We start from the raw sequence: 12,720 nt of genomic DNA on the forward strand, positions 1-12,720 counted from the left end.
AAAGACTGCTTAGTCCTCGACAGCTTACCATTTGGCTAATAGTAAATATCAGGGACATGAATGTAAGTTTGCCCAGGTTGCGTCCTGTGCCTATAAATAGATGAACAGTAACACCATACTGTTCACGCTGACTTATAATCGCTCGCATGTCATTCTCGGACTTTTACCTTCTGTCAACCTGAAGGTACAAATGTAATTTAATATCATTAATGTTTGTTCATGATTATATAATGACAATATGAATAATCTAATGATTTAATATAATTACTCATGTTCTTCCTATGTTTCATATGTCCCTGTTTATATTCTTACATATTGAAATGATGAAGGTATGTCCTTCATGACCTTCGTCTGAAGATCATTATATCCTAAAGGAGATAATGCTTCGAAGGACGAAGGTATTTAACCATTAACATTTGTGTTGCCTTGTTCTTAATTCATAGTATTTGAGAACAAGTGACCAACATTGGCGCCCACCTCCGGTGAATTCACTTGACCACGTTCGGCAAGCATCGACCTTCGTCATGCCACTGAAGAAGTCATCAGGGCCAGGGGCTGCACTGCAGCCAGTGGATGTTAATCAAGAAACACTACGCGAAGCTAGGAGCCAGAAAAGGAAGGCTACCAGTCCAACACCCAGGAGGAGGAGTTGGACCAAGAAATCAGGGACCTTGAAGCCATTCATCAACAGGTCCAGAAGAAGAAAGAAAAGATGCTTCATATCGTCGATCTTCAGAGGAAGATTGATGAGGCCGCTGAGGAAATGCGTCATCTCACCCAAGATGACCAAGACCGAAGGCCTCAATACAGAGAGCTTCGTCAAGACAATTCGTACAACGATGATGAATGGTATGATGATTTCCATCATGGTAATTTTGCTTTTGATGATGCTTCTCCTCTAGTAGCAGAGTTGCAGGCTACCCCATGGTCCCCATCATACAAGCCACCTCAGCTTCCTATGTATGATGGGCACTCAGACCCGAAGCAGTTCCTAATGAGCTACGAGGCAACCATATCTTCATATGGGGGCAATATTGTAGTCATGGCGAAATCCTTTGTCATGGCAGTCAAAAGTGTAGCTCAAACTTGGTATTCGTCTCTCAGGCCAGGGACAATCACATCATGGCAGAAGCTCAAGGATATGCTAATCACTAGCTTTCAAGGCTTTCAGACGAAGCCAGTCACTGCTCAAGCTTTGTTTCAGTGCACGCAGGACCATGAGGAGTACCTTCAGGCGTATGTCCGAAGGTTCCTGCGTCTAAGAGCACAAGCGCCTACAGTGCCCAATGAAATTGTCATTGAGGCCATGATCAAGGGACTTCGGCCAGGACCTACGGCTCAGTATTTTCCCAGGAAACCCCCACAAACCCTAGAGAAGCTTCTTCAAAAGATGGATGAGTACATCCGGGCCGATAATGATTTCTGCCAAAGAAGGGAAGAAGCATACAGGTTTTCTGAGATGACTAGGGGCTTCGGAGGAAGAATTCACCCCAGGCACATCAGGTCGATTCATAATTCCAACCTAAGTGGTGACAGAGGAAGCCAACCTCAAAGACAACAACACAACTCCTAATCTTCAGGGCAACAACAAAGCTCTTTCAGGCCACCGGTCCCAAGGGGCAGAGGCGACAGGGGCTTTGGAGGAAGATAAGATGATCAACCCAGAAGGCTATATTGCTTGTTCTATGGTAAAGACAAGGGCCACACCACAAGAACATTCCAAGTCACAATTCAGAAGCAAAAGGAGATTGACGAAGCTGAGGCGCGGCCGAACCAAGTCTTACATACTGCTTCATGCTACTCTCCCTATGTACCAGAATACGTAGGTAATCAACAACCTACGGCTTCTGTCGCTTCGGCAAGTCACTCTCAAGCTTCCTGGGCCCAGCTCCTATTACCACCACCATTACCACCTACTCAAACCCAAAGCCAATAGCCAGAAGGGCACCAACACGCATAGCAGCAGCGTAATTTTCGGAAGGAGTCCGAAGCTCGCACAGTCAACAGCATTGTGCCTGAATCCAAGCACATCTATTAAAAGAATATCCTACCCCTGATGTATCTTTTTCTTTTATGTCATCTTATTTTCTTGTGCGAAAAACAAGTCACGAAGGACTTAATTTTGGTCTCATGTAATAACTGTGCTCGTATCATTAAGTAAAATGCTTCTTCCTAACAGACTTCTGAAGCTACAAAAAGACATTCTTAAGCCAGCGGAGTAAGTTTCGAAGATACAAAAAGTCGTTCCTAAGGGAGCACAGAGTAAGTTTTGAAGCTACAAAAGTCGTTCCTAAGGGAGCGCAGAGTAAGTTCCAAGGCGCCAAAGTCGTTCCTAAGGGAATGCAGAGCCAAAATACCACCGAAATAGAAGGTGAAGAAGCTCCAAAGTCGTCCCTAAGGGGATGTAGAGCTTAGATACCACCGAAATAGAAGGTGAAGAAGCTCCAAAGTTGTTCCTAAGGGGATGCAGAGCTTAGATGCCACCGAAATATAAGGTGAAGAAGCTTCAAAGTCGTTCCTAAGGGGATGCAGAGCTTAAAGACTCCAAAGATGTCCCTAAGGGGATGCAGAGTCTTGGTTGTTCCAGTGTGGGTGTGGGTGTGTGTTCGGCATAACCATCATACTACATCATATCATCGCATCATTCCGCATAACATTACATCATACATCATATCGCATCAACGACAAAAAGATTGGATACGAAGCAGATCTTCGACGAAAATTTGTTGAATGAAAATGTGTCGAAGCACGAAGCAAACCTTTGGCCAATACAATTTTATCACAACAGATTTCCCATTAAAAAGGGCTTCTTTCTTTACGAAGCATGAAAAGAAGGGAAGGTGTTTTTTCGCCGAAGGCTCAAAAATGGTACGTGCGTAAATTTCATGCATCGCAAAGAAATAAATTACAATAATTTACATGTCTGATTAATTGTTCCATACACCAAATGTTACATCGTACCATTACAATAAAATTCTAATCTTCCTTAAGGATTTTCTCGGTGGCTTCGTTCAGCAGCCTATCGACGACTTCGTCGACGATGGAGTTAGCAACGCTCATTACATCCAACGCTTCTTTCATGACTGGATCGACTAGGTGGTTGTATGGCTCGGGCAGCGGTGACAGTTCAGCTGTAATAAGCAAACTGTTAGAGTCGAAGCCAGGAAATAAATACCGAAGCTAAAATTCAAAAACAATACCTATACGCCTTGCACGCTCGGCAACTTTTTCGGCTCGCTTAGCTCCTTCTCGGGCATCATGGGTTTCTTTTCCATTTTTCTTTATGATTTCGTTGGCCAATTCTCGGCCACCGTTCACCCAAACATCAAAGTAAAACTTTCCACCCACTAAAGTAGCTTCGGCCGAAGGGTCTCTCGTGTCGTCTGTGGAGAAGGCGGCTTCAGTCTGGGCCGCAGCTTTAACATGGTCGCAACCAGCCTTCTCTAGAATTACCGCAATCCCTCGAGCGCCAGTGAAAGCACAGATGTCCCCGCGATCGCTCAGGATCTCTTCAAAAGCTTCGGCTTCCCCGCTTATCCAATCAATAACACCCTCGGGGTCACCTCGAATGAAATTCTCTTCGGAAGAATAAGCACCCACTCTGGCAAAGCTGGTTTTCAATTTTCTTACGCAATCCAAGGATTTCTCGAAGATGGATTCATGAAGCTCCTCAACATTTTTCTCCAGCCTAGTGTTCGACCATTTACTTATTTCTCGACTAGCTTTTGCAACTTCAAAATTTTCATTAGCTTCGGCAAGCTTTTTCCGATGGTCTTCAACTTCGGCTTTATAAGCTTCGGATTGAGCGTTAAATTTTGCTTCACCTTCCTTCACTTTATCCACCAATGAAAGTAGAATTTTATCCTTCTCCAAGGCTTCATTTCTCAGCTTGATAACTTCTGATCGAAGGTTGTCGAGGGCTATCACGCAGCTTTCATCTTCAGCATTCTTCTACGCCCTCAAAGTGTTGGTAAGAATTAAGCCCTGCAAAAAGATAGGATCAGTACAAGAATACAAGATAATCTATTTTTAAGTTCATCACTTCTGTACCTTCAGACTGTTGTATGCAACGCTGTCTGTGAGATCATCTTTTGACATGGCGGAGAGGCTAGCTTTAAGCTTTGGAAATCCCATATTTTTGGACATCTCCCGGCAGACAGATATTTCCTTGTTGTCTGGAAGACAGTATAGGAAATCATATTCGTCCATGCCATTGTACACCAAGGCCCCCTTCGGGTATTTCAGTTCCCGGGCGTAGTGCTTGGCTTCCATAATTTCTTCTTCAGATAGCTTTTTTCCCGAAGCATGTCGAATAATAAATTCAGAATCTTCGGACGGTGCTTTGGGAATAGGAGATCTAGCTTTTTTAGGTGCATCTTTCTTCTCCAGAGCCATGCCAGTATCTGGAGATTCTTGCTCAGCTCTCTGTTCAGTGGCAGCAGGCTCTGTCCCTGTGGGCACTGAGGGTCCAGCTTCGGTTTCTGCACGAGTCATAGCAGTTTCGGCAACCTTTTTCACAGGGGCAGGAGTCAGCGCCCTTGTTGTCTCCATGACAGCGTCTAGTACGCTTGCCATTCTTCTCCTCTTGGGAGTTGTTGCGGGAGCCTTTGCAACCTTTGGCAATTCCGCCTCTACTGGCGGGCTCAAGATTTTTGGCAGCTTTGGCTCTGGCTCTTCGACCACCTTCTCTTTGGCTTCGGCATCATGTTCTGTTGTTTCGGCTGGACCGGCTTCAGGAACCTTCGACAACTTATTTAGGTCTTCCCCAGGGATGGTGGGAGCAGGTTGCTCTGCTTCGGCAGCAGCGAAGGATGTCCCTTCACCAAGCTTTGGCACTATGGCCGTCTCAATGTATCTCGGCTGGTGTGTTAAGACCTAAATTTTTGTCCTTCGGCAAAACAGAGATGGTCGAAGCGGCAGTTTTCCTTTTCTTTCCCTGCTTTCACGAGGGATAGCAATAATCAGGGTATACGAAACCTATGACATCAAAAACTCTATTCAATCTTTTCTTGCCTCGGCCTTCGAAGGCCAATGCCATTGCATCATCTTTGGCCCTTGTGTAGGCCCCAAGCAATTCATCACTAGTTGCCTCAATATTGCTTAACCATTTATTGTTTGGCTCTTCAAACTCACCTCTATATCTGAAAGTATATTTTAAATAGACCAAGCCACCCTGACTAGGCCTGACAGCAGCCTCCTTAGGCATCTCCCATTCATTCACAAGCGGCCATACTCTGTAGGCGATATGTTCTTGAACCAAGTCTCTTGTACAAATAAAAGTACACACAGTGTTGAAGCTTCTCTGGCATGTCTCGATATCGTTCCCAACAGCGGTGGCTAGCCTCCTAATGCCGAAGCAAGACCAGATGGGGCGTTGGATAATCCCCTTTATGTCTTCTCTTTCGATCAGATTATTCTTGACATAAAACTATTCCTTCATCCAGGCCCCTGGCCACCTTTTTCGAAAAGTTGGGAAGGGATAACTCACATCAGAGCGAGGAACGAAGCCATAACAACCAAAGTTGTTGTGATATTGCTCTTTACCAGTGGCCTTCGTCTCATACAATAGTTCGTGCATGTTGGAGAAGCACTTCACGCTTGGCTCCAGCCCTTGGCTCCTCACGGCCCAAATAAAAACCCACATCCTAATAATGGCTTCAGGGATAATTTGATGTAGGAAAATTTCGAAGGTCTTCAGCACTTCGACCAGGAATCTGCTTAATGGGAAACGAAGCCCTGCCTTCATAAAACTCCTGTAAACAACCACCTCATCCTCTTTGGGGGTAGGCGCAGCGCTATCTCCTCTAGCTCTCACAATTGAAATATCTCCCTTTCATAGCGTCAATTTGACTTTGCTTAATGGATGATTTTCCGAAGATAGTATGACTTGGTCGCCAGGGCCAATTTTCAGCATCTTCGTCTTCACTTTCCATATCAAAGCTCCCACTATCATCGGAATCTTCAGACAAATCAGCTAGTATCTCGTTTGTAATCTTCTTTGTGTTTGTTTTTTCCATAGCCTCATAAAAACCAGCCAGGGCAGGATCAACAACCTTCTTCTCATCAGCCATTTGGTGAAAAATCGAACAAATGCCGAAGCTCGCAAAACAAGTGAAATCTGACAGCAAGAAATTTAAAACTTGAGAAAACACCACAAGCAATTCAAATGGCGCAGCAGATGCTGTCGCTGAGGGTTTATATTTATATGTCTCGTGCATTGCAACTTGGCGGGCCCCATTTGTCATAGACTTTCGCTATTCTAGCGAAGGGAAGGTGTTTTTTCGGACCTTCGGCTAAAGGCCTTCGTTCACGTTGTAGTCTGAATTTGTTAGATATAAGAACAAATTAATACTGCGAGGGACTACTGTTGGGGGCCTTCATCTTCCGAAGGTCCTCAAAAACATGACTAACATGTTTTCTAGTGTAGTATATTGTCACAGGAGGCTTCAGTTTGAGATGAAGGTGTAACATGGTATGAAAGGCGCGATCTGGAAGAAGGATGGACCAATTCCGAGCTGTGGATGGAGAAGCTTCGGCTTAGCACAAAGACAGTGATGGAGAATGAAACCGACATAAAAGGGAAAAGATTGCTTAGTCCTCGACAACTTACCATTTGGCTAATAGTAAATGTCAGGGACATGAATGTAATTTTGCCCAGGCTGCGTCCTGTGCCTATAAATAGATGAACAGTAACACCATACTGTTCACGCTGACTTGTAATCGCTCGTATGTCATTCTCGGACTTTTACCTTCTGTCAACCCGAAGGTACAAATGTAATTTAATATCATTAATGTTTGTTCATGATTATATAATGACAATATGAATAATCTAATGATTTAATATAATTACCCATGTTCTTCCTATGTTTCATACGTCCCTGTTTATATTCTTACATATTGAAATGATGAAGGTATGTCCTTCATGACCTTCGTTTGAAGATCATTATATCCTAAGGAAGATAATGCTTCGAAGGACGAAGGTCTTTAACCATTAACATTTGTGTTGCCTTGTTCTTAATTCATAGTATTTGAGAACACGTGACCAACACAAGCTTAGCGACACACACCTCTTTCGGCTCATCCTCTGAGCTATTACTGTCATGATGCTCATCGTGACAAGTCGGGTCTTTGTTTTGGCTTACACAAGCCAAAGACTGTCCTAGGCCAGACACACTTGTTGGGGGTCTCCTTATGCCGAAGGTCCTCAAAACAAACTAATTGTTTTAATTCATTTAACAAGCGTACTGCAGGACTAAATGCCTAAGGTAAAATATCGAAGCGAGGGATGCAAGGGACGTGACAAAGCTTCGGCAATCATTATGATTGTAGCTTTGACTCAAGCTAATCCTGAAGGTCTCACTGCAAGCCAATTCAAGAGTAGAATGACAACTTTATCCTCAGTGTTTGCATTAGAGCGAATGTATAGAAATTAGGGGCATAATTTTAATTTCGCCTGAGCTATGTCCTAGGCCTATAAATAGATGAACAATATCCCTTACTATTCATGGACTAGAAAAAGGGGTCATCAGGGAGAGCATAAGGAGCAATCTCTTTTGTGCAGAACCAAGGTGCAAATGCAATTATCTGTTTTATATATATACACGAATACATATATACATATTTGCACAAATAAAATAAGAGGTTAATCCTTTATTATTTGCCTTCCAGTTATTAAACACAAATATTCCCGTCCCTTTGTAAATTAACACGTCCTCATAATCTTCGGAAAATGGTTATTTAGAAATGGAATCCAACATGTATCATTTATTTTCGTCCAAGAATCATTATCTCTGGGAAAGATAATGTTCATAAGAACGAAGGTCCTTAATATTTAACATTGTGTTGTCTTGTTTTTAATTCTTTGTAGCAATTAAAAACAAGTGACCAACATTGGCGCTCACTTCCGATGAACCTACTTCCACAACAATGACCACGATGAGCATTTAATCACCAAAACAAAATAGAAATGCCCCAAGGGCACATTTCCCTTTCAAAACCTCTCAGCTCTTGCGCGAGCCGTTGTAATATTGTACCGAGTAGGACGAGAGTCCTGCGAGACCACACCAACCGATTTTGTGGTCTGGCTGACACCGTGTACTAGAGGGAATGATGCCCACAACGTTTCGGCCAGAAGCTCGATAGTGAAGACGGCGGGGACCGTCTGAGAGGAGGCTGGAAGCAAAGCACTAATTGCACATGGAGAAGGCCCATGACTCTCTATGAAGTTACTCGACCAGGCTCTTGACCCTCACGTGGGCTTCCCTTTACGTAGGGCACCAACGAGGATTAGTCAGAAACTTGTGCGGTCCTAGATACCTCGATAAAAATATATGTGCGTCTACGGGAGTTTGCATTCTCTACCTTTGCTATTTAGCTTCCACATTTACATTGATTACTTAAATTGCAATCTTTATTATTCTTAGTTTAGAATATAGGATTGGAACTTAGGTTGCATAGCTCTTTTTGCGGTAGAGATAGCAACATTTAGACAAAACACATAGTTTGCACATCATTGCTTTGTTATTTGCATAGGTTTTGTTTAAAAGATTTTTATTTGCGGCCTAGATTATCGAGAATTTTAGAAGTCCTAATTTCAACCCCTCTTAGGCGTCTATGTTCCTTTCAAGTATCTTGATTATTTTGCTTGAAATTATACTAAAATGCTAGGTCTAAGCCAAGGATTGGTTGAACAATAGTTGCCAATTAAACCCAGTTTTTAGTCATTTAAGGAGAGGCCAAGGCCATTTCGTCCTAACTTGTATTCAAGGATCAATGACGAAATTCACTGGCCCTTGGTAGTTAATTTTATTAGATCCTACAGGTATGCTGATTGGCATATACATATATCAAGAAATTCACTGGCCCTTGGTAGTTAATTTTATTAGATCCTACAGGTATGCTGATTGGCATCTACCTATCTCGATATCTAAAATATATGAGGTGTACCCGATGCTTTAGGGCATGTGTTGTACTATCGGATAGTCTACGACATAATAGTTCGAACAGTCCGACAGATATTCCAAGATTAGATCAGTTCGAGTAGGAGTCCTGATTTCTTGCGGGACTCCAGGTTTCTTACAGGATTTTGTTGGACCCTGTTTAGAAAGGATCACCTCCCCTATAAATATGAAAGAGTATGGCCGATTGAAAGACCAACAATCAATCTACAAATCAGGTTCACATTATTTTCTTTATTATCTATAGATCTAGATTTAGTTGTAGCTCTAGTCGTAGTTTTCCAACCCTAATATTCACCTCTTTTCGACTCTACATCATCTTGAAACGCTGGGTGGCCTATTGACTGTAAAGCAACCCTAGAATCTGTTTTTCTCGATAGGGTCACTTCCGAGAGACGAGATCTAGGTTCTTTGCCGCTCTTTATGTTGTGGACAGTCCGACCATCCGAACTAGAATGTCCACCGACCAGCAAAGAGGCCCCAAGGTGCTGCACGTCACGTGTAGGCGCTAGGAACAGTTTAGTATTTGATCGTAAAGGCGCTAACACATCCATATAAGGGCTTGTTCGGTTAGCTCTCAATCCATGTGGATTGAGTAGGATTGGATGGGTTTGAATCCCAAACAAGTCAAATCTCTTCTCAATTTTTTCCAATCCCATCCAATCCATGTGTATTGTGAATAACCGAACAAGCCCTAGGAACCAGCATTGTTTTCTAAAAAAAATCACTCTGCAGACAGTGGCAGCTCAAATTTACCAAATAAATTTGCTCCATGGCACAAAATAGTAACAGCAACAAGAAGAAGAGAACCGGTGCTCTCTGCAGATGTGGATATGCATATTCTACTCTCCACACCGCAGAAAGGACGACGATATCATATTTTGGTAAGCCAAACTACTTGCAGCTGCAGCACGACCTGTCATCACGTAGTACTGCAGACAAGTCTCGTTTCCCCCATGGCCTCCTGAAGGCTTCAGAGAGGGCATGGCTTGGCTTCCACTATCTTGTTAAGTACCCTGGCCATTTGATGCATTGCCAGGAGTAGATTTCTGTCTCTTGCATGCACCGTTACTGGATTGAATCCCCTCCTCAGGAAAATTCTGGTCCGTGACTTCTGAAAAAAAAGGCAAGACAAGGAAATTACCAACCACAGTCCTGATAAGTAGACAATTGTAAATGTTAATTGATATGAGATAATAATAATTGTAAATGACAATTGTAAATGTTAATTGATTCCGTATGTATAATGATGACCTGTTTTGGTCATGCAATTCGGAATGGCCTAATGATCAATTATATGCTGAACAATGTAGTGTAGTTTGCTTTTACCAATAATAGCAGAAGCCTTCGCTACTCTTGCGTGGGTCCGGACCTTCTCTCGGGCCGTGTCAGTACCTGATCCATAACCATCGACCAAAGGTTCCACTTCCATTCCATCGCCATGGTGGACACCGCGTGGCCTGAAACGCCTCACCACCACCCACGGACTCTCAGGGACGTCATGGCTGCGAGCATCATCCCTCGGAATCCTCATGCTCTGGCACAAGCCCTCCTGGATGGCCTTGGAACCACTACGGAGTTGCTCCACGAAAGATGCCTCCATGGAGCTTATGTACGAGCTGTGCCGCTCATTTGTCCATTCACCCGACAACAGGCCTTGGATTTGATCACCCTGCCGAAGAATCAAAATTAAAGAAAAAAAAAGGAACTTCTCTCACAAGAGCCTAAAAATCCCCATCGCTTCACGGTTGGTTACCTTGGCGATACTGCTGGGCACGGGCTGCCGGTCGTCGTTGATCAACGGCTGGTTCAACGATGACACACCCTCCATTGGATTTTACACCTCTCGAGAACCCGACAGGCAGCAGGGATCCAGAAAACCGACCAGTCCCAGATTCGAGGCGGCAAAGAAGAGGAACAGCTCCTCTCGACGAAGATGAATCAGAGATGCGCAGAGCGAGAAATCTCGGCTGGTCCAGGAGAGAGCTCAGGATGCAAACTGAACTGCAACACAGCAGCGGCGATGTATAGAGACGCGAGAGGGAGGGGGCAAGCGGAGGCCAAAGCGAACAGGGAGAGCTGATACATCTCCGCTGGTCCGTGGGGGGTGTTTGTGTGCAGGTGCGGGGGGGCGACTGGGAGAGAGCCGCGGTGGGCTCCCCCTTGTCCTCCAGGCTTTTCCGTGACGTGGCGGTACTTTCCCACGTGGCGGCGTGGGGGTGCTCGGGAAAAATATCTCGGTACCGATATTTTCTACTGCATAAGAGACTGCCACGTGGGGCCCGCAGTTTCCCCAGTGTGCGCGGAAAGATCTGCGACTGCCACCTGCGATGACGTCAGGCATATGACAGGCTAGCCGCGCTGGCCGAGCATGGCCCTCTCCCCTGAGTTCGCTCCCCGCCGCCAGCTGGTGGCCGTGCTAATCTACCCTTTCTAACAATAATTAATATTATACATAAATATAGTGTGTATATTATCGACGAATATTCTATATGTATCTAAAAATGTTTATATAAAATAAAACGTATATAATAAATCGAGGGGTTATGTAGTTTTTCTAAACTCACTCAACTAACTAGAATTCACCTAGAGCAAACGCTAATACGGTCTAACTAACTTAAGTACTTATCAAAGCACATATGCTAATCACCAAGTGATTCTATTAAGCACTTGAAAATGTCTATAATATGTCTTGGTATGTTGCTTGGGCTCCCACACCTTAAAATAGCAGGTTGGGGGTATTTAAAGTCTCCCCACAATTATAGCCGTTGGACAGAAAGCAACAACTTTCTGTCGACGGGCGCGCCGGACAGTCCGGTGCACATCGGACATGCACTGTTCACTGTCTGGTGCCCTGGCCATGTTAGCCGACCGTTGGGGTCTGCAGCAGTCGACCGTTGGTTCCGACCGTTGCCAGACTGTCCGGTGCACAACGGACTATCCAGTGCTACACCCCGAGAGCGCCCGTTGTGGGCCTCTCTGCGTAGAGTGCCCGGTGTCCCATTGGATAGTCCGGTGCACACAGGACAGAGTATTATTCACTGTCCGGTGCGCCACTAGTGCGTTGGCTGATGCCCACTTCATGGATTTCTTCGCTATTTTCTTGTGCTTCTTTTGTTCTTAGTCTTGAACTTCTAAGCTCTTTTATGTCTTCTTTTGATGTGTTGCATCTTCAGTGCCTTAGTCCAATCCTCTTCGCATCCTATGAACTATAAATACAAACATTAGCAAACACATTAGTCCACAGATTATGTTAATCATCAAACACCAAAACCTTTTGAGCCAAATGGCCTGGAGTCCATTTTTCTTACAATCTCCTCCTTTTTGGTGATTGATGACAACACAACCAAAGCAAGCAAATATAAATAAAAATATGCAATCTACTTGCTAGGATGCACGAGTGTCCCCACAAAGTGATATTATGGACTTAAGCCTCCCCTAACTCCATAATTTACTTACTTCCTATTTTAGACCAAAGAGCCAAAACCACTTCCAATATCAAAAAATTAAATTGGTGGTGTTTGGTGTTTGATATAATTTTCATTGCTTTGGTCCCTAAAACTTATCCCCTTTGACATCAACCACAAAAAAGGAAGACATTAAAAGCATATAGGAAGCAAAAAAGACTTGCCCTCTTAGAAGATTTATCAATTAAAGCACTAAAAATTACTCCCCCAAATGAGTGTTCTCTTTTTGAAAGAATTTTCTCCCCTTTTAGAGACGAAGAAATACTCCCCCTGATAGAGATCCTCTTCTTAGGAAA

General features: G+C 43.9%; 1 protein-coding gene across 2 annotated transcripts; it reads right to left on the minus strand.

The window, feature by feature from the left end:
• Positions 1-9,630: 9,630 nt before the first annotated feature.
• Positions 9,631-11,079, minus strand: LOC100192612 (uncharacterized). Of its 2 annotated transcripts, none has more exons than XM_008681379.2 (3): positions 10,714-11,079; positions 10,353-10,629; positions 9,631-10,071 (listed from the first exon to the last, which is right to left on the minus strand). In XM_008681379.2, the coding sequence occupies exons 1-3, from the start codon at positions 10,786-10,788 to the stop codon at positions 9,965-9,967; spliced, it is 459 nt and encodes a 152-aa protein (XP_008679601.1). In that variant the 5' UTR covers positions 10,789-11,079; the 3' UTR covers positions 9,631-9,964. The 2 variants fall into 2 exon arrangements, with proteins under 2 accessions (XP_008679601.1, NP_001131299.1); NM_001137827.1 differs by having other exon boundaries at positions 9,698-10,071; positions 10,287-10,629; positions 10,714-11,023.
• Positions 11,080-12,720: the final 1,641 nt, after the last annotated feature.

Source organism: Zea mays, chromosome 1 (assembly GCF_902167145.1).
Source record: "Zea mays cultivar B73 chromosome 1, Zm-B73-REFERENCE-NAM-5.0, whole genome shotgun sequence".
In the NCBI taxonomy this organism is placed as follows: Eukaryota; Viridiplantae; Streptophyta; class Magnoliopsida; order Poales; family Poaceae; genus Zea; species Zea mays.

What these genes read in the sequence shown, in the direction of transcription:
- LOC100192612 (NM_001137827.1), bottom strand. Translation starts at nt 10,788, where the DNA reads ATGGAGGGTGTGTCATCGTTGAACCAGCCGTTGATCAACGACGACCGG. An exon ending in TGCCCAGCAGTATCGCCAAG is followed by an intron (nt 10,630 to 10,713) that starts GTAACCAACCGT and finishes ATTCTTCGGCAG; the next exon opens with GGTGATCAAATCCAAGGCCT. An exon ending in GAAGGCTTCTGCTATTATTG is followed by an intron (nt 10,072 to 10,286) that starts GTAAAAGCAAAC and finishes CTTTTTTTTCAG; the next exon opens with AAGTCACGGACCAGAATTTT.